We start from the raw sequence: 25727 nt of genomic DNA on the forward strand, positions 1-25727 counted from the left end.
ATCAGGGAATGTTTGGGTCCACTTTATACGAAAAATAAGAAGTTTAGAGATGATTTTTGGTTGGTTGTCAATGGAATGTTAACTGAAGATGAGTTTGAAAGAGCATGGGATGATTTGGTTACACGTTACAACTTACAGAAGAATTCTTTCATGAATAGAATTTACAAGAGCAAGAAGAAATGGGCAAAACCATGGTCAAAAGACAAGTTCTGTGCAAGGATGAGCAGTACGCAGAGAAGTGAGAGCGCAAACTTCATGTTAAAGCGTTATGTGCCAAGAAATTCATCGATGAATCATTTTGTATCTCAGTATAACAGAATGTTGTATGAAAGAGAGAGGGAGGAGGACATAGCAGAGGACAAGACCAAACAGGTATGGATGGACCTTATCTGCTTGTGTCTTCTTAGTATTTCAGAATGTTTGTGCTACTATAAATCTATAATATAAATGTATTGCAAAATATAATTCATACTATTTTATACGAGCAGCTGAAAATGGTGCACAGCCAGCTCTGGGCCATTGAGCGACATGCCTTGACAATCTATACAAAGGCTGCATTTGAATTGTTTCGCTCAGAGGTGGACAAGGCTTCAAACTATGTGCAAAGTGCAGTAGAGGGTAATACTTATACTATTTCCCATGATAATGCCACTGTGAGAGCTCAGTGGGCGCGTGTGCACTTCAAGGTGCAAGAAATTCGCGGTGGGGAAAGATATATTTGTGAATGTGGATTGTATGAACATTTTGGGATTCTGTGCTGTCATACAATAAGGGTAAAGAGCTTGTTCCCATTACTTTTACAGAACTTGTTGACAAATTCTGTACTAATTTAAATATATGTTGTTCTAACGTATATCAAACTTGCAGCTGCTGTTGAAGAAGGACATTGGTAAAATACCTGATGCTCATATTATGAAGAGGTGGACAAGAGATGCTATGGATGTCCTTCCAGAGGAACTGAAAATGTACCAAAAGGATCATTCGACAATGCATGGCAAAACTTTTAGGCACCGTTTGTTGAACCTACAGTCCGTAAAGCTTCAAGCAAAGGGAGACACTGATACTGAGATGTTCGATATTGTTATGAAACATATGAAAGCAGCGGAAAAGGAAACAGAGGAACTGATTGCAAAAAGGTTGAAGAATGTTGATGCTATAGAAGATGACTCAGAGGAGGAAGAGGTAGTGACAAAAGATAAATATGAAATGGGAGTACAATCAGATGGTGGGGTGCTGAGAGAAAATAAAATTAGGTTCCACTGTAAGAGCAGTGTTAATACATGTCGTCAAACAAAGGTAATTTCCCATAATCCAAAATCACTACGTGCAAAAAAACAGACAAAAGTAATGATGTGTATGTAACTAACAAACTTTAAATGTAGTAACAGATCAGCATGGGAGCAAGGTGGACAATACATGTGTCTCGCCTACTAAAAACATCGTAGACATCTCTTCAGATGATGAAATAGAATCACCACCAAATCATTATGGAATCAAAACTGAGGGAGACAGTTTATTCAGCGCCAGCAAATCCAGTTCAGAAAATCACCAGCGGTCATCAGCTATAGAACAGGACCGCACAACTGAAAATGGGGTGCAAGGTGTAATTCGAGAAGTAGCCCAAATGGGGGTTGTGCAGGTCAGCAATTGTGATGCTGATAGGTTGCTTTCCGAAATAACTGACATTGGTAAGTGTTATACTGGTGAAAAAACATTTCTTAAAAATTTTGTACATGAAAGTTTGATGTCATTCTTCGTAATTGAAAGTTATGGTAGGGCAGGAAACATGGGGAGCGAAAGATACTACAACTATATGTTACGACGAAGACACAAGGCTTCAGGGGATCATGCTAATAACAGGTAAGGGGGATTAGATAGCATATATGGTGATTTCATTGCATAATTTTTAATCAGAGCAAAAGAGAGCAATGAGTGTAGTTAATGATAGAACAAAAACATAATGCAGTTACTACACTGTATGCAGACGGGACACAGGTGGGTGTTGAAAGCCCAATGCCGATTTGTGTGATTGGCGGAGCAGAGGTAGTAGCTGTAGGTAGGAGCAACGAGTTCAGTATGGTCGATGAACTTATGAATGATGTTCCTTACCTAAAAACAAACTCAAGATTTGGTGTTTCGCCGTTCACAATAAATTTGACACACCAAGATGCACCGCTGGAGCAACAACTCATACTGGACAAAAAAATTAGAAATCAAACAGAAGAAGAAGAAAAGAGGTATGTAGATTAGAAGTGACGGAAAGGATCGTAACAAACAATAGAATCTGACAGGAATTGGGTGGAATTGCAGGGTGTGGTACCGGAACAACAGGGACCCAGTAATAGAAATTACAGGGCGGACCTTATGTGAAATGTTTGTTGGTGAATACGAAATGACAATGCCTACAATGGAAGCGATCGTCAGGTTGTTTCAAGAAATGGATGCGGATATGTATGAGAAGTGGAGCGAGAAGAGGTGGAGGCATTTCATGCCAGTACAGTTTGCTCTTGAATCGGTAAGATGAAATTGTCTATTGACATTTTTGTAACCTATATGGGGAACGATAAAAGTTAACTCAGAGGTGGCAATTTCAGATCAGAAATGGTGGACGGGCAATGGGCCTGGATTTAAAGGGGGTGGAAGCTATGTTAGTGGGGAAAAATGTGGACTACAATGTACTTGATTGCAAACTGGTAAGAATAATTGTAACGATGTGTTACTTTGTCTAAATTGTACAATAGGATGTAATACGATGTCTTTGGGCATAGATATTGGCACCATTGATGGTGGGATTCAATTGGAGCTTGTATGCATGGGATTTGGAGTGGAAGAAGATTATGGTGTTGGATCCACTGGACATGGATCTTGGGGCCAACGAACTCTCCAAAAAACACACTACTACTGTTAAATGGATGCATCAGGCGATGTGCCAATCCATAAGGAACCACTACCAGGGAGAAGATGTCATGGATGAGGACTGGGAAACAGAATACATAAACATGACAGGGGCCAGTTGTGATGTGTAAGTGCATACATTAGCATGGAAAGCAACAATAAATTAGGAAAAAAGTTGGACTAATTGTTGTTTTTGGTTTCTCTAATCTCAGGAACGACACAGGTATATACACAATGTTTTATGCTAGGTACTTCGACGGGAGCATCCTAACAAGGATACTAACTAAGGCAAGTATTTGTAACTAATGATTAAGTAAAGCATAAAATAAACTACATTATGAGACATACTGATATGCAAATTTTTCCATTTCAACAGCAGGCTAGTAGGCTGCAGAAGCTCAACATCCTCTACCAGTTGCTAACTATGAGGGGGAATGAAGGTGATGCGGCAATATCAGAAATCAGACTCCTGGATGGAACAAAATAGAAAAAGTAGTAAATAGTGGAGCACAATCAGATTGTGTTGATGCAAAACTGATCTGCAAACACAAAGGGCTAATACCCGATTCAAACGTTAAGGCGTGCCAGCCGATTTGACCTTGCTATCGGCAAAGGTGATAACTCGAATACTTTAGTCCTGACAACAGCGATGCGCCCGGATGTCACGGCTAAGAGGTACTCACGCGGAACTCGAGAACACGCCGAGCTTAAGTCGACGAATTCCTAAGAACTCGTAATAAAAGGAAAAAAAGTATGACGAAGTCGTCGAAAAGTAGATGCTGGAATATGAGTAAAAACGTGTGTTTTATTGATTTCTCTTGATTTTTTGATTACAAGGTCCTAGGGTTTATATTTATACCCTGCTCAAAGAGCTACGACCAGACACGATTAGAATTCGAATTCCAAATTACACGGAATCCGTATACAAAACGATGCAAATAACTAAGGAAATAATAAAACTATCCTTCGTGACAAACCGAAACTCCTCCACATGACAACTGGCAGCTTCCGGACTCCTCCTTCGCGTCATCGGCAATCCCCTTGCCATAGTCATCGGCAGACCTTTTTAACCAGTCATCGGCACCATATTACTACCTGTGGACTTAGTCACATTCAACCTCTCCCTCATCGGCAACCATCCTCATCAGCAACCCGCATCGTACTGCCACCCTATCCTGCCATCCTGGACACGTGCTCAAAAATGGTGTCAACACATGCCCCCCAGTTTCGGAGTATAAAACTATTAATGCTCCGAAATTCTCTGCAGTAATGATGCCTTCTCCGCAATTAATGCTCCTAATCTGGTAACCGACAACCTCAATCTGGATAACTCTGATCCTAATCTTCCGCAGATTCCTCGAAATCCCCACCTTCCTAAACGGGCATCTTTCTTGGTCGTACATCGGCAACAATACCGTTACAAAGATCTGCCGATGCTCTGACCAGGATATTCGCAAAAACGGTTACCTCCCCTCTATCCGCCCATCGGCAAGATGACCGTTATAGAATATCGCCGATGGACCGACCAGGAGATCGCGCACAGTAAAATATCTTTAGATAACGACCGCCTCCTGTCAAATCACCTGCATAATCCCTGGATTACCGTGCGAACAGTTACCATATCCACCTGAGTACCCTCGGGCTTCTCGGATGCGGCAAAGAGATAAGTCGGATTTGCCCTTGCCCATCTTGTCCTATAAATAGTTCCTTCTTGGGTACTCCTCCCTCATTACACCATTCTACTATCCAACTTTGCTTTTCCAGCGGCGACGCCATTTACAACCCTCAAGATCTCCGACAAGCACTCCTCTTCATCAACTCCGGTGCCCTCCAACGTCCTCTTCACGACAAGATGGCCATTGGCTTCGTCGTCCCTGAGGTCAGACTTCCATCTCATCTCCTGTACCTTTTCTCGCATTCCTGCTCATCTGCGATTCATCTTACTGAATATCTTCCTTTTCCTTTTTCTTTGTATTTTTATTCCCCAAAACACTAGGAATTGTCCAACAAAATTGTCATCCCTACCGATCAACCACACCTTCAGTGCCTCGGCCCTCTAGGGAATCCAGATCCAACCGACCTTATCAATGCAGAAACCAACAGGATTCCCTTTAGAGCCGAAAACTTTTCTTTAGATCTGTGGAAAGACACCTTTCGCTCTTGGCCCAGCCCTACTGTAGGGTGGAAAGATTGGTTCTTGAGGGTCAGCAATTCTTATGAAGTCCAGTGGGGTGAGAGGAAACTAGCTCAATGCATTAGGCTATCCATTGCCGATATGCACAGGAACGAGTCGCTGCTGATAGCTGCATCCCACTTCTGGTCAGACACTCTCAATGCTTTCGTTTTTGGCCACGGCCCTGCTTCTCCTACCCTTGCCGATGTAGCCATGCTCACTGGGCTAGATATATCCTCTGCCGATAGCACCCGCTTTTTTGATACTGCCCCCAGTGCCAAAGTGGAGACTCGCGCTATCGGCGGTTGGTCAGGGTACATCCAGAAGTACCGCGGGAGAGGGCCTGTCACCATAAAGGAGCAAACCACCTTTCTGAACATGTGGCTGGACAAGTTTATATTCTGTGGTCGATCGGCAGGACCGACTTCTGTCTATCTATCGGCAGCAGAAAGACTGGCTAGCGGCGGCCAATTTCCTCTCGGCCGATACTTGCTCGGCGCTGTTTACCACCTTCTTCATCAGGTAGCCCAGAAACTCCTGCTTGGCCAATCCATCGGCAACTTGGGAGGCCCCTGGTGGTTTATTAATATGTGGCTCAATCTGCACCTGCATAAGCGCCTTGATTTCAACTTGTTCTCACAGCACTTCCCAAGAGATATAGCCGAGAATCATGTGTTGGGTGAAGAGGAATCGGCAACGCGTGCCCCCTTAAACTTTGGCGATGCCGTTATAGTCTTACCCGGTTCAGGGAACAATCCGGATCAGATCGGCCGATTCTTCGAGACTCTGTATGAGGGTCTGGCCAGAGATGAACGACCATGGCTGGCTTATGACGACCCAGATAGTATGCTCCCTCTGACCTTCAATCCATTTGATGAAGCTCTCGACAGGGACAATGAGGTGATGATGGCAATTGTGACTCCCAGAGCCATACCAGTGAATTTCTTCGGTAGCACAAAAACCTCTCCCCAAACCTATGAATTTTACCATCCATCGGCATTAGCTCGCCAGCTAGCTTTCGGCCAGTTGCCGATTGCACTTCCTTATGCCGATGTGATAAAGCCCAGAGAACCCATCACCAACCTTCTCGAGTGGACTCGAGTAGCCCAGCTACCACCAAATGCCGATACAGATGTAGATCTGTCAGAATGGGTTCCAGCTGCCTTTATTACTCAGGCATACAAGCTATGGTGGGCAGAATGGAAAGAGAATCTATTCTGCAGATCGGCCCTCTCATACCGCGGCATGATCGACCCCGAATACGAAGTCCCTGATGACACCGTAAGTATTTTAAACCGATGTCTCATTTTCCAATACTATTTCCATCGGTAACTTACCCCTGTATTCCTTTTGCAGGTTGACAACACTCCCCCATCGGTTAGCAGGAGTGGCAAGCCGATCGACTTGTTCCCCTCAGGCCCGATCTCCTCAATCGGCCACAATGCTCCCACTCTGGCTTCCATCATGCATCGGGGTGCGCGCCTCAAGAAAGTTACCACCAGGAAAACTCAGACATCGCCAACGGTAACTGCTTCCACTCTGGCGCAAGCTTTCAAGGCAATTTGTTAGAACCTTTTTCATTTATGTTGACTATCTTTGTATCGGCTATCTGTGCTCATAAACTTCTTTTTGTTGTTGCAGCAAACTGGTGCATCGGCAAAAGCCAAACGCCAAGGTGCCGATGCCCCCCAGTCTAGCCAGCCAAAGAGGAAGGGCACCCAAGGTGCTAAGGCTGGAACAAAGCGCCAGAAAGTGGCAACTCCCCCTCCTCCTCCGGTGTCTCCAATCCCGGTGGAATCTTCCCCCTCTTCTCCAGAAGTCCAGACACAGCAAGCACCATCCCCCCAACCAATACAGGAAGCACCACAGATGGAAGAACCCCAGCAGGAAGAACCTCAAACGGAAGGTACATCAGCTGACGTAGGTGAACAAACAACTGACCCGGCAGGTCCAGTTATATCATCGGCGGTTTCCCCGATTCAGACAACTGTCGTTCCTCCTCCGGGTAACATATCTCAACAATACTTCTGCCGACAAACTTATTCTCATTTAGTCTCATAACCCTTCCTGTCTTCTTTCAGGCGATATCGTTCCATCGGCAATATTTGCCGATCAACCTGTAGTTCCATCGGCATCTTCGAGTCAAAGGCAAGAAATCGCCTTGAAGCAAGTAAGTCATCCAATTTTCCACCAGTATCGTCTGCCGAAGTTTTGACCATAAAAATGACTTATTCCATCTTCATTTTCAGGAACAAGATTCTCCCGACAGCTTATTCTCCTTCGCCATTGATATCTTCGAAGAAGAAGGCGAGGAAGCAAGTTCTTCCCTGGCAGTTGGAACTGTATCGGCAGAAACCAGAGCTAAGCTGGAAGAGCTATCGGCCATACTTCATCAAGACACTGCTCAACTGGTCAACAATTCTGACCCGGCCAAGGCCCTGTTCAAAACCCTTAGAGGCCAAATTCCTGCCGATGCTGAAGAAACCCTCTTCCATGCTGCATACCTTGAAAGCCGCCAGCTACAGTACCAGAGAGCCACTCGACGCCTTGCCGATAGAACTGCTCAAATCCAGCTTTCTGAGGAGATGATGAAAGAGAAACTCTTAGCCGACGAGAAACATAAGAACATCGGCACCTTAAGGTCCTCAGGCGATGCACTGAAGCAGAAAGTATCTGATCTATCGGCAAAAAGAGAAGCTCTGCTGGCCGAACTCAAGCAAGTAGAGGACGCTCTGTCCCAAGCCCAGCAAGAAGAGAGTCAACTGCCGGAGACCATCAAGCACCTTGAACAAGAACGAAACGTCCAAGGTCGCAAAGCGCTGCAGCTGAAGAGGAAGCTGAAGCCGATAGAAGGTTCTGCCGATGATGATATCAAAGAGATAGAGACAGCCAATCAGATTCGGCTGCGCGCCATATCAGCAATCCAAGCGCTGCTGAACATCTGAAGCTTTCATCGGCAACACACCTTTGCTTTTTCCGCTTTTAGCTTTTGGTCTAGCCGATAAGACTGTTATCGGCATCTTTTGAAACATTAAGTCTGCCCCTAAACATTTAAATCCAGCCGATAGGAGTGTTATCGGCACTTAAACTTTTATGCATCGACCCATATGCTGGGGTAGTATTTCTTTAAATATTTGCCATTTAATGCTCTGGGAAATTCAACTCCTTCGAGAGTTTCTAGAATATAGGCATTACCAGGAGCTGAGTGTCTTATCCGATAAGGACCTTCCCAATTAGGAGACCACTTCCCAAACTTCGAACTTTTAGTCCCGACTGGCAAAATCAACTTCCATACCAAATCCCCATCGGCAAACTCCTTAGCCTTTACTTTCTTATCATACCATCTAGCAACTCTCTTCTTATTTTCTTCTATACTCATTAAAGCCTTTAACCGATGCCCTGCTAAATCATCTAACTCATCGGTCATCAAAGTGGCATAATCATCGGCAGCCAATTGATCTTGAAAAGATAATCGCCTGGATCCAGCCTTAATCTCCCAAGGCAACACTGCATCATGTCCATACACCAATTGATAGGGTGACACCTTGGTTGATCCATGACAAGCCATCCGATAAGACCACAGTGCTTCATTCAACAATGTATGCCACCGCCTAGGATTTTCTTCAATCTTTCGTTTAATAAGCTTGATAATTCCTTTGTTAGACGCTTCGGCCTGCCCATTGGCTTGAGCATAATAAGGAGAAGAATTCAACACTTTAATTCCCATACCGATTGCGAATTCATCGAACTCCCCCGACGTGAACATGGTGCCCTGATCGGTAGTAATCGTTTGGGGAATCCCAAATCGGTAAATAATATGCTCCTTCACAAAATCAATCATATTGGCCGATGTGACTTTCTTCAAAGGAATAGCTTCGACCCACTTAGTGAAATAGTCAGTGGCAACTAGAATGAACTTATGCCCTTTGCTAGATGGTGGATAAATCTGGCCGATCAGATCAATGGCCCATCCCCGGAACGGCCAAGGTTTTATTATAGGATTCATAGCCGATGCGGGTGCTCTCTGGATATTACCGAACTTTTGACAACCTTGACATCCCTTGAAATATTTAAAACAATCTTCAAGTATGGTTGGCCAAAAATATCCATTCCTTCGAATCATCCACTTCATCTTAAAAGCTGACTGATGCGCTCCACACACTCCTTCATGGATTTCCCCCATCAAACTTCTGGCTTCATCATCACCCAAGCATCGGAGAAGAATTCCGTCGATAGTTCGATAATACAATTCATTTTCAAGGAGCACATACTTGGTCGCTTGAAATCGAACCCGTCTTTCAACTTTTTTGGATGGATCTTTTAGATAATCAATAATTTCTCTCCTCCAATCACCGGCACTGACTGCCGATGTCGCATTAATCATTGGCTGATATCCCGAGGCATGCTGGGCTAACCGATTAGCGTCTTCATTATGCAATCGGGGAACATGCTCCAATCGGAAGTCCTTGAATTCCTTTAACAGTTGCATACTTCTCTCGAAATAGATTATAAGAACTTCACTTCGGCATTCATAGCTTCCGGCCAATTGATTTATAACCAACATAGAATCCCCGAATATTTCAACAGCATCAGCACGAACCTCTCTTAACAACTCCAATCCCTTGATCAGAGCTTGATACTCAGCCTGATTATTTGTTGACGTAGCGACAATCGGCAAGGAAAACTCATACTTCCTCCCCTTAGGAGAAACTAATACAATGCCGATTCCTGCCCCCCGGTCACAGGTAGATCCATCAAAGAAGAGCGTCCAGGGTGCAATTTCCAAGGTTTCCACTAGACCGCAATGCTGAGTCACAAAATCGGCCATAATCTGCCCTTTGACTGCCTTAGCCGATTCGTAACGCAAATCGAACTCCGACAGCGCTAAAATCCATTTACCGATCCTACCACTCATAATCGGCATAGATAGCATGTATCGGACCACGTCATCTTTGCAGACAACAGCACATTCAGCCGACAACAGGTAATGTCTCAGCTTGATACATGAAAAATATAAGCATAAGCACAGTTTCTCAATGGCCGAATACCTGGTTTCAGCATCAATCAACCTCCTACTCAAATAATAAATTACTCTCTCTTTCCCCTCAAATTCTTGAACTAAGGCTGAACCGATAACCGATCCATCGGTAGATAAATACAATTTGAAGGGCTTCCCTTGTTGAGGTGGAACTAAAACTGGAGGATTTACTAGGTACCTTTTGATTTCATCCAGAGCCAACTGCTGTTCTTCTCCCCAAACAAACTCTTGATCGGCTTTCAATTTAAGAAGAGGACTGAACGCACGAATCCTCCCAGACAAATTCGATATAAATCTTCTGATAAAATTTACCTTGCCGATCAAGGATTGGAGCTCGGTTTTATTGGTAGGGGCCACTATTTTATTGATGGCATCAATAGATCTTCGACTAATTTCAATACCCCTCTGATGTACCAAGAAACCAAGAAACTGCCCTGCCGATACGCCAAATGCACACTTATTGGGATTCATCTTCAATCCATGCTTCCTTGTGCACTCCAACACTTTTCGTAAATCGGCAAGATGCTTTGAGAAATCTCCAGACTTAACCACCACATCATCAATATAAATCTCTACGAGCTTGCCGATGAACTCATGAAATATAAAATTCATGGCCCTTTGATAAGTAGCACCAGCATTCTTTAACCCAAAAGTCATGACTATCCACTCAAATAGTCCAACATGACCAGGACACCTGAATGCGGTTTTTGGAATATCCTCCTCTGCCATGAATATTTGATTGTAACCTGCATTACCATCCATGAAGCTGATGACCCGATGGCCAGCCGCAGCATCAACCAGTAGATCGGCGACAGGCATTGGGTATCCATCCATCGGCGTAGCTTTATTGAGATTCCTGAAATCAATGCACACCCGAAGCTTCCCGTTCTTCTTGTAAACCGGAACAACATTGGAAATCCATTCGGCATACCGACACTGCCGAATAAACTTAGCTTCAATAAGTTTAGTGATTTCGTTAATATCAGGTAGAATGTTAGGATTACATCGACGGGCTGGTTGCTGATGTGGCCGAAATCCGGGCTTGATGGGTAACCGATGTTCGACAATTGATCGGTCTAAACCAGGCATCTCTGTATAATCCCAAGCAAAGCAATCTTTATATTCCTTTAACAAACTAATCAATTGTCGCTTACACTCAGGATCTAATTTAGCACTAATAAAAGTAGGTCTAGGCTTATCACCACTACCTATATCTATTTCTACCAAATCATCGGCCGATGTGAATCCCTGGCCTAATTTTCCATCATCGGCGAATCTATCCATTAAAAACCATCGTCAGAACCGACTGCTTGGATCGGTGGAATCTCATAATTGGCAACTTTGAGAAAATCTTTCTCCCAAGTTTCTCCTGAAATGCACCTGGTCCTTTCGTAAGTATCCGCTTCTGCCGATGCGATAACATAAGAAGAATCTCCTGGGACGATCTCAATCTTGTCACCTACCCAGTGAACCAAGCACTGATGCATTGTAGATGGGACACAACAATTGGCATGAATCCAATCTCTCCCCAATAATAAATTGTAGGCACCTTTTCCGCTGATCACGAAAAAGGTCGTCGGCAAGGTTTTGCTGCCGATGGTCAACTCTGCACATATCGCCCCCTTGACTGGAGACACGTTTCCTTCAAAGTCTTTGAGCATCATATCGGTCTTGGTCAAATCTTGATCCCCTTTCCCAAGCTTCCGATATACTGCATACGGCATGATATTAATAGCAGCTCCACCATCAACTAGGATCTTGGTCATTGGCTGCCCATCAACCCTTCCTTTGAGGAATAAAGCTTTAAGATGCTGCCTTTCGTCATCGGCAGGTTTCTCAAAGATAGCCGTCATCGGATCCAGAGCCAACTGAGCTATCTGATCAGAAAATTCCAACTCATCGTCACTGGCTGGTGCAAGAAACTCCATCGGCAACATGAAGACCATGTTGACGCCAGCCGATGGACCTTCCCTCTTAGTGTCTGACGGCTGCCGACTTCCAGAGTTCTCCCCCTTGTTTAGCTCCTCTTGCCTTTCTCGTTGCAATCTCCTTTTCTGTGTCTTGGTTAATCCTTGAGGGCACCATGGAGGAAGAGGCCTTTGCCTTGCCGTCGGGCGTCGGTTCTCCCTTGACTCCATGTGATGCGTGTTAGCATCCCTGCAAAATATGAATTCATCGGGAACCCGCGCATCAGCCATTCCTTCGAGCTCCTCTTGGTTCCTGGGAAAATACTGGACACGGTCACTAAGTCTGTTGTGCCCACTGAATCTGCCCCCCAGCCGGTCATGAACTGACACCCTTCCTCTGATCGGCCCATTAGCTCGCCGTTCATCATCATAATAACGCCGATCGTTCCTATCGTACCGATCATAACCGTTGCATTCAGGGCAGTCTCTGACAGTTGGAAGCTTGATATTCTCCTCCCAACAATGGATGAAGAATGGGCAATTCTAATGATCCCTGTGCCGATTCCACTCCTGTCGGCGTCTTTCTCCTTCCCGTTGATAATCTTCCTGCTGGCGTCGATACCGATCTTCCCGTTGTTGCCATTTTTCTCGAGGCCTCCTATGAGTTATGACGATGCCAGATCGAGGAAGCCTTCCTGAGCTAGTTCCTTCCTGGACCAAGCCCTTACTTCTTGCATCGGCAGTAGTAACTTGATGCTGGGGATCTACCGATGCACTCTTCTCAGCTGTTTCCGACGTTAAGACCTTAGCCTTCCCCTTAGCATCCAACATGTTTGTCGGGAAAGGATGTTGGTCTATCTTCATCGGCTTCTGGGCTTTAGAACTGTCAAACTTGATTCTCCCTGACTCTATAGCCGATTGCAGCTGCTGTCTGAATACTTTGCACTCGTTGGTGTCATGTGAAGTTGCATTATGCCACTTGCAATATCTCATCCTCTTCAACTCTTCTGCCGACGGGATCACGTGGTTAGGCGACAGTTTGATTTGACCTTCCTGAAGTAGAAAGTCAAATATCCTATCGGCCTTGGCGGTGTCAAAGGCAAACTTCTCTGGTTCCTTCTGCCCAAAAGGACAAGACATCGGCTTCTTGTTTTTTACCCACTCTGCCAAACCGATTACTGGTTCCTCGTCGGAATCTGAGCTTGTTGCTTCGTCAACAAATGACACTTTCTTATTCCATGCCCTCTTAGGTTCGAAAGGCTTGATGTCTTGATCAGATATCCTCTGCACCAAATGACTTAAACTTTCGAACTCCTGAGAGGCATACTTATCCCTGATATGTGGCAACAAACCCTGGAAAGCCAAATCGGCTAGCTGCCGATCATCCAGAACCAGACTATAGCACTTATTCTTGACCTCTCGTATCCTCTGCACAAATCCCTCAACCGACTCATCATTACGTTGCCTCAATTTGACCAAGTCGGTGATCTTCTTCTCATGAACCCCCGAGAAGAAGTATCTGTGGAATTGCTTCTCTAGATCGGCCCAAGTAATTACTGAGTTGGGAGGTAATGATATGAACCAAGTAAAGGCCGATCCAGACAATGATGATGAAAATAGACGAACCCTCAATTCGTCCCTGTTACCAGCCTGTCCACATTGAATAATGAACCTGTTGACATGCTCCATGGTTGACGTGTCGTCCTGTCCGGAAAACTTTGTAAAATCCGGTACCTTGTACCGATGTGGAAGCGGGATCAAATCATACGCTGGAGGATACGGTGTCCGATAAGAATAAGTGTTGACTTTGGGTTTTATCCCAAATTGTTCCCTCATTACTTCAGCAATCTTATCGGCCCAATACGCATCGGCATCTTGCCGATGAGGCGGCTGCGGATCTGGCACTTGGTGGCGAACCTCTACGTGTCTGTTCGGGACGTGACCTGTATGGAACATTGTATTGGTCACCTGTCCTCCAATCTGCGGACTACCAAACTACTGTCCCCCGATTGGCTGTCCTCCGAGTTGCTGTCCAAAATTTATTGGCTGGTTGGGAATCCCCTGTCCTTGGAACCCGGGATAGACCTGCCCTTGCTGGAACCCTGTAGTCTGATAACCCTGCTGGGGCGATTGTGGAAAGGCTTGTTGTCCAAGCCATCCATTATTAGCGTTCATCGGCATAGGTGCTGCCGATGATTGGTAATTGGGTACCGTCGTTGAATTGACATACCCCGACTGGGCCATAGGCCTCTGTTGCATCAGCATTGACTCTGCCGATGCGTTGGGCATCTGAAACATTGAATCTTGAGGATTCCCAGTGTGAGGCCTTGCAGTAGTAGTTGTGGTATACCGAGGACTCTGGTTCACCGGCGCATTGGGAGGTGCCGATGTCATAGGAGTTTTGCCTCTCATGTCGGTTATTTGTGATGTTCCCGGCGTCAACTCTGGAGGCATACCATAACCCCACCAGTTGGGAGGAAGAGTTAACCCTGACATCGCCGATGCCAACATATCTGTTGTCAGTTTATGCTGCCCAACTGAAATTTGTGGGTTGGTTGCCATCGGCATAGATAGTGCGCCAGTAGTCCCCAATGTACTTGGAGGGACGGCAGACTGTGCACTTGCATTTGTCAAGGCAGCCGATGGAGCCGTGACCTCTGGCGCCGTTGGCTGATGATGGGAGGGCCCCACATAATCTGGCGGGATTTGTCCTTCCTTGAAAGTTCTTGCCACGGCGTTAAAAACCGTATTAGACAGTACACCAGCTTGGTTAATCAACGCTCGATTGATGGCATTGTCAACCATATCTTGAAGCTTGCCAGGATTGGCGTCAAAGGTGACCTGCCGTGGTGCCGGCAGTGCATCTTTCTGGACCACTTCACCGCTCCTGTTTATGCTGAAAGACCTCAGACATTGCTGCTTGAACTCTTCCATGGCTTGGGCAATAGCTTGCTTTTGCTCATCCTTGAGGTTGGCCTCTGTCACGGGGATGACGTTCTCTTGATCGAGGTCAGAGATCGACATGTTGATCTTGATCTTGAATCGGTCCCACTGGGCGTGCCAAAAGATGTGTTGATGCAAAACTGATCTGCAAACACAAAGGGCTAATACCCGATTCAAACGTTAAGGCGTGCCAGCCGATTTGACCTTGCTATCGGCAAAGGTGATAACTCGAATACTTTAGTCCTGACAACAGCGATGCGCCCGGATGTCACGGCTAAGAGGTACTCACGCGGAACTCGAGAACACGCCGAGCTTAAGTCGACGAATTCCTAAGAACTCGTAATAAAAGGAAAAAAAGTATGACGAAGTCGTCGAAAAGTAGATGCTGGAATATGAGTAAAAACGTGTGTTTTATTGATTGCTCTTGATTTTTTGATTACAAGGTCCTAGGGTTTATATTTATACCCTGCTCAAAGAGCTACGACCAGACACGATTAGAATTCGAATTCCAAATTACACGGAATCCGTATACAAAACGATGCAAATAACTAAGGAAATAATAAAACTATCCTTCGTGACAAACCGAAACTCCTCCACATGACAACTGGCAGCTTCCGGACTCCTCCTTCGCGTCATCGGCAATCCCCTTGCCATAGTCATCGGCAGACCTTTTTAACCAGTCATCGGCACCATATTACTACCTGTGGACTTAGTCACATTCAACCTCTCCCTCATCGGCAACCATCCTCATCAGCAACCCGCATCGTACTGCCACCCTATCCTGCCATCCTGGACACGTGCCCAAAAATGGTGTCAACAGATTGCTTTTGTAATAAAAAGCGAAAATGACTCCACCGAAGAAGATGATTTTGACTATGAACTAAGGGACCATGTTAACTAACCTTCAATTGTAACTTAGCTGCAATTTCGAATGTGGAACGGTTCATTACATGCATCTTAAGCATGAATTATTACTGTTGTGAGCTGACAAACATGTCCATGTTAAACAAAAATAAAACTTGAAAAACAGAAAGCGTACTTCTAAAATAACCCGTGAAACGAATCTTTAGATCCAAGTTAGTCTATAATTGGACAATATTTACAACAAAGAAAGGAAATTGCTACAGCATCAAAATTGGAAATCTTTTCGGAACTATAGAAGGCCTAAGACCACGGGAAAAAAGCCATACTTTGAAAAAAAAATTAATGTACAAATTTATTTTCGTGACAAAAAATTCCTAGAATACCAAGAAAAAATAAAAAGACATAATGGTTGTAGTAGAGGAATTTATGTACAGATTTAGATGAAACAAGATCCAAACGAAAATAGTTTATTAAAATTAAATGAAAAACATGCGCAGTTCTGCAGGGGGGAAACAAAAAAGACGAAAACAGAAATCTGGACATGGAAACCAAAAGGAAAAAACATATAGAAAAATATAACAATAAAAGAGAGCAATAAAAAAAGGTGTGTAATAAAGATGTGCAAAGGATGGGAGTTTGAGAAAAGTTAAAGAAGACCCGCAAAGGTGACCATGTTACAAAAAATTGAAAATTACCTAATAAGACGAATGGGTAAAAAAAAGCTTATCATATACAGATGAGTTGGGGGCGCGGGAAAAGTAAAGTGCAGAGAAAAAAAAAGAAAAAAAAATGAATAGTAAAGTGCGTGCCAGTACTCTGAGCTGGAGATGGGACGGGCAGAATACGGCAACGAAAAAGACAGGAATGGGAAGTGGGAATGGAGGGTGTGCTCGGGACACCAGGGAATGCAGAATATTGAGTGGGAATGAGAATAGTGAGGAAAGGGAATTGACAACAGCACAGATCTTGAAGCAAGCTGGACGGGGGCAGATAAGAAATGCGGCCGCAAGCCGTAGCGGTATGGAGTTTCGGGGCAGGCCACAGCCCAGCTCAATTTCAGCCTTGATCTTTCTATGTCCAGCGTTGTTTGGATCAAATTTGTACCATGCATCTGTTGATATGATATGCTTGATATTTTTTTTTTCGAACAACGCAGGAGAGCTGCGTGTCATTTCATTAAGAAGACGGAAAAACCGGTAGGAACCGGCCCAAGTAAAAAAAAACTCCACCCACACACACACTTCAAACAGGAGACAAGGCAACAACTAAAACCCCTGGCCAACCTAGACACCACCTAAGCGGCAAGGGACAACGACCGAGCAAGAAGCTCTTGGAGTTTAGAAGCTCCAGCCAGCCCCCAAAAACTGCAGACATCAGCTATTAGATGCTAATGTTGTGGCAATGTGATATATATCAATGTTTGTGCTTAGATTATAACCATACCATTTGATTATATTATTATAATTATAAAGTTGTGTCTAAGATGTATGGATTGTAGCTGTTAGAGTAAATAGAAATAGTACCATATTGTGTATCCACATAAACTGTTAGTCCTATGTACCCTATATAATCAGCCCATGAGGCCCAATGCAATATATCGAATATTCCACCAATTATATTCTCCTTTATGGTATCATTCGCCTAGGTTTAGATTCTAACCCTGGCCGCCGCCGCTTCCGCACTGCGCGCCCCCGGGGAGAGGTCGATCTCCGCCGGGGGCAGCGCCCCTCTTTAGGGCCCATATCCTATTGATCCGGCTACCATCGTCGTCGTCGCACAGTAGATCGGGATCTCCCCTATGTCAACGCCAGGTTGCCGCCGCCGCCTCATCCCCGGGCTCGCCGCCGGCTGTCGCCATCAACACCTGATCTTCATCGCATGGAGGCAGATGGATCTCGCCCCGTCTCGTGTCACCGTGGTGGCGGCCAGGCCCGGCCACACGCCTCGACCCTGCGCTGCCATGGAGGCAGCCAAATCTAGCGTGTCGTTGTTGCCGGGAGGATCTGCCCATCTCCACCTCGTCGATCTGCGTTGGCGCCTTCGACCCCGCGTGTTCGTGACCCGCCGTGTGCCTTGCGCCGCCCGATCAGGACGCACCGCCGCCGTCGTGTCATCTTGCTAGGTACACCCAATCTGCTGCTGCTGTATCTTTTTGGTTTGTCCGATCACTGATTGGGATTGAGTCGCCTACCGCCCATCGACCTCGCGCGTTCTACTCCGACATCGGAATCAACTTCATCGACACCGTCTCCGAGTACTACGTGCATCTTCTCCGAGCAACAGGGCTAATGTTGTGTTGCCTCATTAGGCCACAACACCATTGTCCGTGTGTACACTTTGCCGTTGCATCTCCATCGTCGTCATATGTGCATCGATGACTGTGCTACGCAATCCCTGCTGCGCCATCCGTCTGCACAAGGTCTTTGTCCTGCTGATTGGGTCTTCATCATCGAGCTGCCACTACTGGCAAGGCCTTTGTCCTGCTGATTGGATCTTCGTCATCGAGCTGCCACTACCCGCATCGTCGTTGAGACCTGCTCGCCGATGTGTCCTCTCCTGCATTGCTTCTTCTTCGTCCAGCACAACCACACAGTTGGGGTCCTATCTCTTGTACGCTTGGTATTGGCAACACCGACGCATGCTTTCGTCCCCAACACATCGTTGGATCTGGCAAATCCAGTTGCGCCTCGGCGCTCAGGCGGCTTGACTGCATCGACTTCGGCATCGACCCTCCCGTTCCTACCCCGTCTGCCTTTTGGATTTTACGTTTCGGTTCCGCCCTTTACTCTTTCTAACCGACCGGGTTCCCTGGATCCTGTGCTTCCGACTTTTCCGGCCATTCCGCCCCCCTCCCACCACGAAACGAACTGGCCTTGACGCGTCTCCATCATTACCATGGCGCCCCTTGTGTGCCTGCAGCTCCATCGACACGCAAACCAAACACAACTACGTCGACCTCGGCCATCTTCAGCACGGCTTCTTCGACCACGGCTATTGTGCCCTTACGCTCGGCTACCTCGACATCGGCACAAAGGGCTACCGCCTTGCATGAGGACTCATTGGCTTCTTCTCCAGCCACAGCATACACGACACATATTATGTACCCATATTGTGTGCCATAATGTGTACCCACATAAGGTGTTAGTCCTATGTACCCTATATAATCAGCCCATGAGGCCCAATGCAATATATCAAATATTCCACCAATTATATTCTCCTTCAGTAGCTTTTGCTCTTCAGATCAGGGCGCCTGATGTTCTAGTTCTATTAACGATGGCCAAGGACCTTATCTATTTAAGATTAGTGGCCAGCTATGCCATCAAACAGGATCACTAATGGCATCAAGTGGTAAAAGGGTAGAGTATTGTTGGCTCTATATCTACCAAAAATAAAGTGAGGAACATAATGGTTGTTTCTTCCCAAATAAAGCCACTGATACTTCTTTTCTCACCATGTATAATTCTCACAGCCTAGTTGTCTGAGTTTTTCAAATTGCTTGAGATAGACTATTGAATGAAACTAATGATCGATGCTCTCAAGATATTCAGTTCTCCAAATCAACACGATAATGTCTATAGTGCTCGTATTGCAGTGTCATGGTCGGGCGCACGTACGTAAGACGGCGTCGCGCCCTGGAGCGTTCAGCTGCCATGCAGGAAGGCGCGCAGGGGGCTAGCATCGTGAGTGGCTAGGAAGGAAACTAGGATATTTTGTTCCTTAGATTGAGGAGATTGTTACTCCTTTTAGTTAGGCCTCTAGCCATATAAGTTGTAATCAGGACTCAAAGGAAATCAATCAAGTATTACCCATCTATTCTCTCCCTCTATCTCCTAAGCCGGCAACTTGGGGGCATAACTGAAGGGTCGAGATGGCGGACTAGAGGGGGGGTTGAATAGTCCTTTCTAAAACTTATTGCGTCGGCTAACCGAAACAAATGCGGAATTAAAACTATCGGTCTAGCCAAGACTACACCCCTCTATCTAAGTTCTCTAGCACCTTGAAAAGATCCTAAACAAGCAAGCAAGGTGCTACCTTAGCAAGAGCTCACCTAACCAAAACTAGAAGCAAGGTCACACAACCCTATGCAACTAGTACTTTGCAAACCGGGGGAGCTCCTACACAAACTAGTGAGGCAAAGCGCACAAAGCCTAAGCTCACTAGCAAGCTCAATAACAAGGCAACCAATGCCAAATTAGAGAGCGCAACTTACTTAGCTACACAAACTAAGCAATGTGACTAACAAGGTTACATAAACCAAATTAGTCACGCAAGGGAACTACTTCTAGCTACACAAGCAAGAAGGTAACTAGCAAGCTACACAAGCTAACTAATTACAAGAGCAACTACACAAGCACAAGTATATGAATGTAAGAACAAGCTTGTGTTAGGGACTTTGCAAACCAACGGGAAGAACAATGTTGACACGATGATTTTCTCCCGAGGTTCACTTGGTTGCCACCAAGCTACGTCCCCGTTGAGACAAGCTCCAAGGTTGCCGCCGGTCCTCTTGCTAGTGGTGACCCGCAAGTCACACTCTCCCACGTGGAGTGCTTACCACAAGCTCTAGCACTTGACCCGGCCGGACCACTTGTCGCTCTTCACGTCTCGCTCAACTAGAGTTGCTCTTCGCGATCCCCGCGGGGTGAGCACCGTACCCCTCACAATCTCTTCTCCGGAGCACCGCACAATCTCCTTGCGTGCTTCGACGGAGTCACAAGCCACCAAGCCGTCTAGGAGGTGGCAACCTCCAAGAGTAACAAGCACCACCGGCTTGCAACACGAACACCTAGTGCCACTCGATGCAATCTCTCAATGCAACGCACTAGAATCGCTCACTCACACAATCGGATGATCACTATCAAGCATATGTGAGTTAGAGGCTTTACTAGCACTCCCCAAGCATGGACACTAAGTCCCAAGGGTGCTCAGCACCAGCCAACGCTGGCCACCACTTCTATTTATAGCCCCAAGGGCTAAACTAGCCGTTGTCCCTTCACTGGGCAAAACACGTGGGCACCGGACGCTCACAGGGAGCCACCGGACGCTCAACTCCCAGCGTCCGGTGCTCAGCTAACCGCCACGTGTCACTAGCCGTTTGAACTCGACCGTTGCCGCCAACGGCTACCTCGCGCTCGCGCCTGACACAGCACCACCGGACGCTCTGCATGTCCACACCGGACGGTCCGGTGCTCACCGGACTCGTGCGCAGAGAGGGTGTCAAACTCGCGACCTCACCAGACGCTGGGCACCGGACGGTCCGGTGCTCACCGGACTCGTGCGCAGAGAGGGTTGCCAAACCGCCCGCACACCGGACGCTGGGCACCGGACTCTCTCCGGTGCGTCCGGTGCACTCTGCTGCACCCGACAACACACCGGACGCTAAAGGCCAGCGTCCGGTGCCTCCACGCAGAGCGTCCGGTGAGTGTTTCCTACTGAGAAACACTCCCGTGACTTCTCCAAATTTCCCACCGGCGCAATAGAAAATATGCACTTAATTTTCTCAAAAGCGCCGAATCCCGCCGACGGCGGGAGGGAGAGAGAAACCCACACCTCTCTCAACCCTAGGAACACCACCTCCTTTGTAAAGTGTGCCAACACCAACAAGTGTACACCACCAAGTGTAAGTGTGTTAGCATTTTCACAAATATTTTCCCAAAGGAGTTAGCCTCTCAACTTGCCACGCCACTCGATCCTAACACGTATGCAAAGTTAGATCGCTCAAGTGGCACTAGATGACCGATATGCAAACAAGTTTGCCCCTCTTGATAGTACGGCCATCTATCCTAAATCCGGTCATAAACTTCTCTACACACCTATGACCGGTGAAATGGAAAAGCCCTAGGTTATACCTTTGCCTTGCGCTTTCCATTCCATCTCCTCCAATGTTGATGCAACACATGCACCAACCAATCACCAAATGATATGATCCACTTCATATCATCACGTGACCGTATTGGTTCATCGATCTTGACCTCACTTGCTCTTCACCATTGCCTCGGTCCATCGGCGCCAAGTCTTGCTCAAGCTTCACCGTCACACGCGGTCCCTCGCTTCAAAGCCTCCGACTTGCCCTTCACTCTTGCAACCGGTCCATCAAGCCAAGCCTCATCTTGATCTTCTCCACCTTGGTCACATGACTCCATGTCATGTCTCATATGCAATGAGCTCCTCCATCATCACATCATCACCTGTGGACTAATCTCCTGTGTATCTCACATAAACACTATTAGTCCACCTAAGTTGTCACTCAATTACCAAAACCAAACAAGGACCTTTCAATCTCCCCCTTTTTGGTAATTGATGACAACTCTACAAAGATATGGAAATTAAGCTTTTCCAAGCTAGCACTTCACACAAGTGTAAATTGCTAACTTGTTTTGGATTTTATGCTACTTATCCAACATTTAAGCTCTATGTCAAGATTTGGATAAGCACCATAAAACCCTACTAAGTGCTAAGGTGTATAGAATAAACCTTTGTAGTTCGATACCAAGTTCGATAGCACTTGAAGCATTCGATGTACACCATCCTTAGCACCATGTATAGCTAGACAACAAAAACACTAGAAACCCCGTGAGATCAATGTTATAAGCAAGGGTCTAGTCTTTACTTGAAGAACAAAAGTCTAGCTACCAACCTTTGCATGCTAGTTATCATATCATCAATCAAGTTCTATAACTAGCATACACCACAGAAGCATGCATATTGAATTTAAAAACTTATGCAAATGCAAGCAAGCACATGAGTATGCACATATCAAATGCAAACAATCAATGTTCATGAGCTTGCTCCCCCTACTTGTGTGCTTCTCTTTTGTCCAAGAATTTTGATCCAACATCTTTTCTTTTAATGTTGCTCCCTTGTCCATGTCCATATTTGATCTCTGCCCCTTGAAACATATCTTTTGTTGTCCAACTTATCCCATGATCATATCTTTGTTCCAACTTCTCCCCCTTTGTCATCAATTTCCATAAAAGGTGTGATACCAATTGAAAAAGTGTGAATCTCATTGTGACAAAGGATTGCATTGGGATAGATGGTTGAGGCTTGAATCTTGTATTTTTGATGGACATCACCATATGTGTTGGAATGACATTACTTGAATTGTTCTTGAGATACCACTTAGGATCTTTGACCTTGATACCATTTGGTGGGGCACTCCCCCTATGTCATAGCATGGGTCATTCACTTGTCACTCTTGTTGGTGAGGGAACTTTCTTTGCTTGATGATCACTTAAAGTTGAGGATCACTTGTGGAACCACCTTCTTGTATGATAGATACCATATGGGATTCTTCTACCAATTAAGGTCTTCTAATATGGAACCACTTGTTTGCTATCTTGAACATTTGCTATCATCATCATGAGTACCATTGGAGGATATCACTTGAAGAAACATTGGAGTCTAGATATCCATCTTCATTGTTGTCTTGTTCTTGTACTCTAATCATTATGAGCTTCTAATTGTAGACTTGAACTATGTTGATTTGCCTAAGCTTCCAAGTCCGGTTTGAACCAATGACAAGCTTTTTCACACCTCACTTTAAGGGTTATCTTGCCAATGTTGTACTTGTCACTTGTTAACAATCCAAAATAGATCAAGTACTTGGGTTCACTAGCTCATGAATAAACTCATATACATACCACTAGATCAACTAATTATTCAAGCAATAGTGGTAGGTTATGAATTTAAAACTTTTCATTTGTCATGCATGATCCTATGAAGCATGTACTATATGCACTAACCGCATACTAGTAAGGGATGAAATGATCATGCACATTACAATGATACCTTTGCTATGTTGGAGAAGAGGATAGTCACATGGATTCCAATTCATTTCTCTAATAGCAATGTGAAGTCCAATTGATAAGCTTGGTGAGGACCAATTATAAATGCCAATTGATAGATCAAATCTTCACCCATATGAATGGAGAACCACTTATTGATCAAGTGCACTATCTTGTTGTGGTTGGCTTGATTTTTCTTTTGACTATTGCTTGCATGAGAGAACTAATAAGAATATCACTTGAAATAGCATGACTAGCTCTCTTTTGGGTTGTTGCTTGCTTTCTTGATCAATCCTTTTGATTGCTTCAACTAAGCATCTCAAATGTCCTTTAGATCACCACTTCCATGTTAGCCTTCCAAGCACCACACTTGGTTTACCCACTCCTCGGGCGGCACGCCCCTCACATAGGGAGAAGTGACCTCTCTCCAAAGAACAATTCTTGATACTCACTTGAATTGCTTTGATTGATTGATTCAAGTGATGGACTTAATTATGATGAGTAACCATGAATCCTTCTTTAAGTCCTTTTCTTTCTACTTGTTTAAGTCCTTTTCTTTCTACCAAATGATCTCCAATAGTCACTAGAACTTAAACTTCATCTTCATCTTGAGTTTGATCTTGATCTTCAATTTGAGTACTAAATGTGTACACCAAGTACATTCCACAATCAAATGACCTTGTACTCATAACTTGTCATTCTTCTAGATCAATTCAAAACCAAACTTAGGTGCCTCAACCACTTTTAATCTTGTTTCCAACTTGAGGACCTTTCAATTGAAGTGACTATAGGTCAATCCAATAATTGTCACTTTTCTGGCAGATTCTGTACCCTTTAAAGAAATATCTATATCTCATAATGTACAGATCCAAATACCACGAAATTTGGTGGAGATGTGCTTTATTGAGTCATCTAGCAGCCATAAAAATTTAAGCTTCATTTGACTTCTAGATTGCTACCAGATTTCAATTCTTCCACCACTATTACATGCTGAAAACTGCTGCACTATAGCTGATAAGATCCACTCCAAAACCGAAGTATCCCTTATCCAATTCTCATGGAATTTCTACAGCATCTTCTATGATAATTGTACAGCATGCATACCAAATTTTAAGTCATTCCAAATAGATTTGATCACTCAAACTCAGACTTGATCTCAGCTAGCTCAGGTTTTCAATATAGGACAGATTTCAAGCAATTGAGCTATACTTGTTTAAATTGAATCAAACTTGAAATCAACTTGATTGAATGCATTCACAAGACATATATCAATTCAATCCACTTACTAAAAGTCATCTCATGAACTTATTCAACTCAAATCAATCCAAATTTGATTGCTAATCATTTTATCCATTCAATCATCTTATAGCAAGCAACATTGCATATATATCCAATTCAATCAACTCATATGCACCCAAATGAATGTGATCAACAAAGATATACCTTGGTTAGCTTATGATCATCCAATTTGCAAACTTCAACTCATGTATTTGCAAGTCATCAAATAATCCAATAAATCACCACAACTTGAATATTTGCACTTGTATGTTATAGCACATTTAGACTTCACTAACTTGTCATGGCATTGGGTTTGGATGTGCACTAAGCTTTAATACTTGACTCAATCATATGATGAAAAATATAAGATCAATTGAATCAAGCCTCCAATGCCGATGGTACCTACACACATTCATCCACTTTTTGATGGTACCCAAACTAGTTTGGGTCCTCTCAAGTTAGGTGCAACATACTTAGGCATAGCCTTAGTATGAGTAGCGGGATGTTTTGCAATAGCAACCATAGAGGTACCATTACCATCCTTTCTAAGCATAGTATTATCATTAATTGAAATAGGCTTAGAATTATTACCTAGGGGACATGAATAGGCCATGTGTCCCCTTTCCCGGCATAAGTAGCAACTTCTTTTGGATTGAGCCTTTTCTTCCTTGCTCATGTGTTGCTTCTCATTGCCTTGCCTCTTGAGAGTTGCTTGAGCCTTCTTCTCAAGCTTGGTAGGACACTTCGAGGCAAAGTGTCCATCATTCTTGCACTCAAAGCACTTGATGTGAGCATAAGCTTTCTTCTTGTCTTCGTTCTTGCTCATCATCTTGGCATCTTGG

General features: G+C 44.9%; 1 protein-coding gene across 1 annotated transcript in view; it reads right to left on the reverse strand.

Annotated features, from left to right (window-relative positions):
- The window catches only part of LOC110435899 (cycloartenol-C-24-methyltransferase 1-like), a 33817-nt gene that overhangs the window by 3825 nt on the left and 4265 nt on the right, over positions 1-25727 (reverse strand). Inside the window, exon 2 of the mRNA XM_021462000.1 lies at positions 16865-16931. Within this exon, the coding sequence (XP_021317675.1) occupies positions 16865-16931 (67 nt within the window). The remainder of the gene's footprint in view (positions 1-16864; positions 16932-25727) is intronic.

The sequence above is a fragment of the Sorghum bicolor genome, chromosome 5, assembly GCF_000003195.3.
Source record: "Sorghum bicolor cultivar BTx623 chromosome 5, Sorghum_bicolor_NCBIv3, whole genome shotgun sequence".
Classification (NCBI taxonomy): Eukaryota; Viridiplantae; Streptophyta; class Magnoliopsida; order Poales; family Poaceae; genus Sorghum; species Sorghum bicolor.